The sequence below is a fragment of the Leucoraja erinacea genome, chromosome 12 (genome assembly GCF_028641065.1).
Source record: "Leucoraja erinacea ecotype New England chromosome 12, Leri_hhj_1, whole genome shotgun sequence".
NCBI lineage: Eukaryota > Metazoa > Chordata > Chondrichthyes > Rajiformes > Rajidae > Leucoraja > Leucoraja erinaceus.
The window spans coordinates 44,488,872-44,495,664 of NC_073388.1; the positions used below are offsets into that span (position 1 = coordinate 44,488,872).

General features: G+C 41.1%; 1 protein-coding gene across 1 annotated transcript in view; it reads right to left on the bottom strand.

Moving 5' to 3' along the window:
- The window catches only part of npas2 (neuronal PAS domain protein 2), a 52,937-nt gene extending 46,822 nt beyond the window's left edge, over nt 1–6,115 (bottom strand). Inside the window, exons 1-3 of the mRNA XM_055644024.1 lie at nt 5,721–6,115; nt 2,203–2,259; nt 1,582–1,736 (exon numbers count right to left, since the gene is read on the bottom strand). Coding sequence (XP_055499999.1) covers nt 1,582–1,736; nt 2,203–2,259; nt 5,721–5,779 — 271 coding nt within the window. The 5' untranslated portion in view covers nt 5,780–6,115. The remainder of the gene's footprint in view (nt 1–1,581; nt 1,737–2,202; nt 2,260–5,720) is intronic.
- Nucleotides 6,116–6,793: the final 678 nt, after the last annotated feature.

Sequence of the window (6,793 nt, forward strand, 5' to 3'; positions counted from 1 at the left end):
AAGGATGCGGGTACATTTAAAATTGTGGAAACAAATATAAGCATTTTAAATGCTGGTTTACTAAAGAAAAATATGCAAAGTGCTGGAGTAACTCAGTGGGTCATGCAGGATCCATGGAGAACAAGGATATGTGACGTTTTGAGTTAGGTCCCTCTATCAGTCTGACCTGAAATGCCACTAATCCGTATTCTCCTTAGATTAGATTCCTTTATTGTCATTCAGACCTTTCGGTCTGAATGAAATTATGTTGCCTGCAGTCATACACAGAACCAATAAAAAACAAACCATACAATAAACACAAATTAAACATCCACCACAGTGAGTTCACCAAGCACATCCTCACTGTGATGGAGGCAAAGTCTTAGTCTCCGTCTCTTCCCTCCTTGTTCTCCCTCTGCGCTGAGGCGATCGATCCAGGACGGAGTTGCCGCCCTCCAGTCCAGCGGACCTCCGTGGTGATGTCGCCGCCGCATAAGCCGGAACGCCGCCACAGCATCAGCTCCGGGCCGGCCGCCATCCCCGCTCCAGGTCCCACAGTCTCCGCTCCAGGTCACTGCCCCAGCTCCGGGGATGGTGCCCTGATCTAGTACTTTTTGTTTTCGATTTTGGTCAAATTGGTTCCCAGTGGATCATTTTTCCTAAGTTTGTATGATTGGTAGAATAGCTATGTTATGGGGGTTTAGTAGAATTTCATCCAAAGATCTGGGGAATGTAGTGTCAGAGTCAAGCGGAGGGTGAATCCATGTTGTTATAGTCCAGAGCCAGTGCGTGGAGTTTAAAATATACCATGGGCTTTGTGTAAGATGGGATAATTGCTGAGTTTCCACTATTTTAAATTTGCTATTTTAAATGGATCTTATAGAAACATATAAAATTATTAAAAGGACTGGACAAGTTAGATGCAGTAAAAATGTTCCCAATGTTGGGCGAGTCCAGAACCAGGGGCCACAGTCTTAAAATAAAGGGGTCATTTAAGACTGAGATGAGAAAAAAAAATTTTCACCCAGAGAGTTGTGAATTTATGGAATTCCCTGCCACAGAGGGCAGTGGAGGCCAAGTCACTGGATGGATTTAAGAGAGAGTTAGATAGAGCTCTAGGGGCTAGTGGAATTAAGGGATATGGGGAGAAGGCAGGCACGGGTTATTGATAGGGGACGATCAGCCATGATCACAATGAATGGCGGTGCTGGCTCGAAGGGCCAAATGGCCTCCTCCTGCACCTATTTTCTATGTTTCTATGTCTACAATTACAGGATTGCTAGTCAACTGGTCAATCCTTGATCTCTGAGCAGCTGTCCCTTGCTCATTCATCTATCCTCCAGTTTGCTGTGGGATTTCCAAGGATTAGTTTTAACCAGCAAGGTCATAACAAATCAAAACTTTACAAGCATCATCTGAGAGTTGAATGATATATCAATGGATAAATATAACAATTTATATATAAATAAATATATTTTTAATAATTATAAATACATAATCAATATACCAATTCTTATATAACAATGGATAGAAATCCGATGACTATCTGTATGCAGAGTCAACGCCGTTCTTGGTAATAAACATCTGACAGAATGCACTTACGCAAACCTTTTTGTTTCTGCAAGAAGTCAATTGTCCTCTGCAGCACAGTGGACTTGTCCATCTTATGTATGGAGCCCTGGAGCATTGTACTAAGTTCCTTGATGAGTACATTGAACTGGTCTCTTCGCTTCTTCTCAGATTTGTTACGTGAAACCCTTTTAGAGAGAAAGATCCTTTAAGGCATTTAAGCAAAAGTTATGCATTCAAGCAAAATGCAAGCAAGTGTGGGCTGTATATTTTTATAAGACTGAGACATCACAGTGAGATCAGTTTACATTCCCTAACCCTAAATGCAAACGTTCGGCCCAGCAAGGTTTACACAAGCACCCATTTAACTTTCGTTCATCCTAACTCTTAGTTTCCCCCACATTCTCATCCATTCCCCCAGACTCTGCCACTTCCCTCCGCACAGGAGATAATTACAATGGCCAATTGACCATCTCTCTGAGTTGCAATTGCAGGAATCTTGTACGGTTACAGGGAGAACATGCAAACTCTACCCACGCAGCGGCCAAAGTCAGGATTAAACCCAGGACTCTGGCGTTGTGTGGTATTAACTCTATTAACGGCACCAAGCAATTGTCCAAATTGCTGGTGCAGGTAGATTTCCAAGCATCTCACCTCTTTGCCCTGTCCTTTTCATCGTCTTCCATCAGGTCACCTCCACAGCTGTTATCTCTGTAAAAGAGATTAGAAACAGAGAGAAAAAAACCCATTTACATCTCCTGGTCAATATTCCAAGAAAAGAGCCAAGAGTTGACTTGGCTCAGTTCAATCGATAATCCAGGTTTTGAGACTGGAGCAGTCAATGAAAGGAAGAGGGAGGTAAAGTTTAGATGCAACAACATGCAAATGCAGGTGTACAAAAAAAGACACAAACTGCTGACACAAACTTACTCAGGTCACTTCATGACATTTCATGTTCTGACCCTTCTTCAGTCTGAAGAAGGATTCTGACCCGAAATGTCACCTATCCTTGTCCTTCAGAGATGCTGCCTCAGGTGTTGAGTTACTCCAGCACTTTGTGTCCTTTTTTTTTGTTTGTTTTTGTTTTTGTTTATTTATTTTTTTGTTTATTTTATTAGAAGTTAATACAGTACAAAACAGTACAGTGGAACCTAATTTTAGGTGCCAACAATGTCGTACCGTAATCCATTCTATGTACGACCTCTAGTTTTATGTTTTGAGAAGGAAGTAAGCAAGACAAGAAAAAGAAAACAATAGAAAGGGGAAAAAGTGGAAAAATAGATGGTAGAGAATAGAAAAACGTGAAGTGTGTATATAAAAAAAAGAAAAAGTGGGAAGTAAAAATAGAAGAGAAGGCCCCTTAAAAGAGAATTTTTCAAATCTTTATTCGGAGATGTAGATTAGCATGAACTGAAATCAGCAATCTTTACGGTACCGCTGCATCACATGATTCCAAAAAGTCGATGAAAGGAGACCAACTCCTTAAGAATTGGTCATATTTATCTATTAGTCGGAGTCTCATTTCTTCAAGGCGTGCTATGTCCATCATATTCCTAATCCACATTTTAACAGTTGGTATGGTTGTATTTTTCCAAAATTTAAGTATCAATTTCTTTCCAATTATTAACCCATAATTAAAAAAAACGTTTTGGTCTTTATTTAAATTGATATCTTCTACTATTATTCCAAATATAATCCACTCCGTTTTAGGTTCTATTGTGGGCTTGAAAAGCTTTGTAAATATATCAAATATATCACTCCAAAATTTATTCAGCTTTGTACATCCTACAAATTAGCGTTTTGAAACAAACATTTATCGCATCTGGGAGAGATGTTTGGATAAAATTTATTCAACCTCGTTTTTGAATAATATAGTCTACGTAATAATTTGAAATGAATTAAATTATGTCTTGCATTAATAGAACAATTATGTGTGTTCATCAGATACTTTTCCCATCTATCCTTTGAGATCTTTATCATTAGCTCATGTTCCCACTCTTCTCTTAGTGCTTCTGTTGAGGGTAATTCTCTATTTAATATATTATTATAAAAGTATGATATTAGTTTTTGTGAATCAGCCTTAATATTCATTGCTTCTTCTAAAGGGTCTGAAAATATAGTTTGAAATCTATGTGTATATTTCTTCATAAAGTCACATATCTGTATATATTTAAAATATTGATTATCCTTCAGTTTAAATTTTAATTTTAAATGTTGAAATGATAACAGTTTGCCCAATTCATACATACCCCCTACTTTCCTAATCCCCAGTCTATCCCATTGTTGATATGTTTTGTCGATGAGAGATGGTTTGAATGCGGGGTTGTTCAATAGTGGGGTTAGTACTGATAGATTATTTAATTTCAAGGATACTTTTATTTGTTTCCAAATTCTTATTGTATTGTGAATAATTGGGTTCTTCTTATATATTATACTATTCAATTTTATCGGTGAGAGCAAGATCGTTCCTATATCGTGCGGATAGCACTCCTCTTTCTCCATTCTTATCCACTCCAACTGCTGGAGCTATCTAACCGGTCCTTTTGTTTAGGATGTAAAGTTCTTAGTTATTGTCAAGGCAAAGGTATGAAAGGATGCTTATTGTCAATGATGTGCTGTGGTATTTTCATAAATGGTGGTATTGGAGAGTAGAAGGCAATGTTGGATCATGATGAACTCGTGTGTGGTTATAAGAATTCAGTGTAAGACTTTAAAGTAACTGATGATTTTACCAAGATACTTCACTCATTTACAAATTAAATTATTTTTTATCAATTTGTTGAAGCAAGATAATGCATGAGTGTAAAAATGGTTGTAACATTATGTTGATAAGAGAAAGAGTGGGGCATAATGTTTTTTCAGATTTGTAGCACCCATTGTTTTTTACTAGGGCTGGACATAATAGCCACAGTATTAGCAAGCAAATAGAATGCCCATTTGAAGTATAGAGTGCAGGTAACTATGGTAACAAGCATATTTGAAACTCGGTCCTCTCTTAAACATGTACAGCTTTACTCATGATAGACAAGATCACCTCTCTCACCAACACAGTGTAGTTTTTGGGTCACCTACGATTCACAGGTGGCTACTTGTGGATGGCACAGTATAGCAGCTGGTGGAGCCACTGCCTCACAGCGCCAGAGACCTGGGTTTGATCCCGATCTCCAGCGCTGTCCGTGTGGAATTTGCATGTTCTCCCTGTGACCGTGTGGGTTTCCACCGGGAGCTCCGGTTTCCTCCAACATGCCAAAGATGTACAGGTTTGCAGGTTATTTGTCTTCTGTAAATTGCTCTTAGTGTGTAGGGGGGTGGATGAGAAAGTGGGATAACATAGAACTAGTATGAGCCGGTGATCGATGGTCAACGTGGACTTGGCGGGCCGAAGGGCCTGTTTCCATGTTGCATCCCTTAACTAAAAACTTAACTAAACTATTATTGTGATGCTAATACCTGTTCAAGTTGTTTCAAGTGAAGTGCTTTCCTTTCGATGCCCATTCAGGACTCTTCCCATCCGTCTGAGGAAGGTGATAGATGCTGCCTGACCTGCTGAGTTCCCCAAGCACTTTGTGTTTGCTGGAATTGCTTGGCAGTTCTTCATTACTACTGCTGGGATGTTGCCTGGCCCCTTAGACTTTATGGTATCCAGGGCTCTCAGCTTAGTTTAGTTGAGAGATACAGCATAAAACCAGGCCCTACGGCCCACCTTCTGTAACGACCAGCAATGCCCGTACATTAGCACTATCCTACACACTAGGAACAATTTACAATTTACCCAAGCCAATTAACCTGCAAACCCGCATGTCTTTGGATTGTGGGAGGAAGCCGGAGCACAACGAGAAAACCCACGCGGTCACAGGGAGAACATACAAACTCCATACAGACAGCACCTGTGGTCAGGATCGAACCTGGGTCTCTGGCACTGTAAGGCAGCAACTCTATCACTGTGCCACCGTGCTGCCCATTGCTCGATATCACATGGAGATTAGAACACTGGCTGGAGATGGTGGGGATCTCAGGAGGATGCAGAGATGGAAGATCTAATTAGCACTATAGGTAAAACCTATGATGGCACTGGCTCTCCTCCAGTTGACTCCTTTCCTCCCTCCTGCACAGAAAAATCTCATTGTTGAAGTTCCACCATCACCACACCTCCATGCTATGCTGTGAATTACCCGGTGTCAGTGTCTGACTGTATGTATGAGATCGCTTGGCACTGCATTTCCATCATCATGGTCCTGCTGTTTCTGCACTGTCTGGACAGATTGCAGTTCTAGGATATCTGAAACGAAAACAAAAATCACAAGGGTGAGAGTTGCGGGTAAGTGCCCTTGCACTGCCTGCCGCTTGTAAATCAGGAGAGAGTGTGGCTTGGTGGGGAGTGGAAAGTTGCTTGTGCATCCAAGCGGTGTCCAAGAAGGAGTGTCCCAAGGCTGCAGTCACGTAACTGTTGAGTGTGAATCCAAACATTGAATAATGTTGGCGGATGAGCGACGGGCATTTGGTGTATTGCTAGTGCCAAGACGGTGAAATGTGGCAACTGATCATTCATTCACTGATCTTGACTGCATGGGTGATGTCAATGAATTCAAGCAGGTCTGCTCGCAATGTATTTGGGGCTTGCATCTAAATGGACACATGGTCCACTATGCAGCTGGTACATCTTTCCTTCCCTTCCATTTTAAAGGTTTTTATGTGGGCACATGGTAATGCAGGGAATGGAGGGATATGGATCAATGTGCAGGCAGAGGAGATTAGTTTAACTTGACATCTTGTCTGACACAGACATTATGGGCCGAAGGGCCTGTTCCTGTGTTGTATTGTCGTGTGTATTCTATGTTGCTCCCTGAAACTCCAGTCAAGTGCAAGAATGGGCGGCACAATGGTGCAGCGGTAGAGGTGCTGCCTCACAGCACCAGGTACCACCAGCTACAGATTCCACCCATGAATATTCCCACCTGAATTTTGCAGCCCTTGCAATTAGTTATCCACACAAGTGAATGGAAGGGCTCTGGAGAGTGTTGAAGACCAGGAGTGCAGGAACTTAGATCCTTGAATGGCCTCACATGTGGATAGGGTAGTCAAGAAGGCTTTTGGCACATTGGCTTTCATCAGTTAGGGTACTGAGTATAGAAGTTAGCATATTATATTACTGTTGTACAAGACGTTGGTGAGGCCAAATTTGGAGTATTGTCTTCAGATTTGGTCACCCTGCTATAGGACAAATGTTGTTAAGCTGGACAAAGAT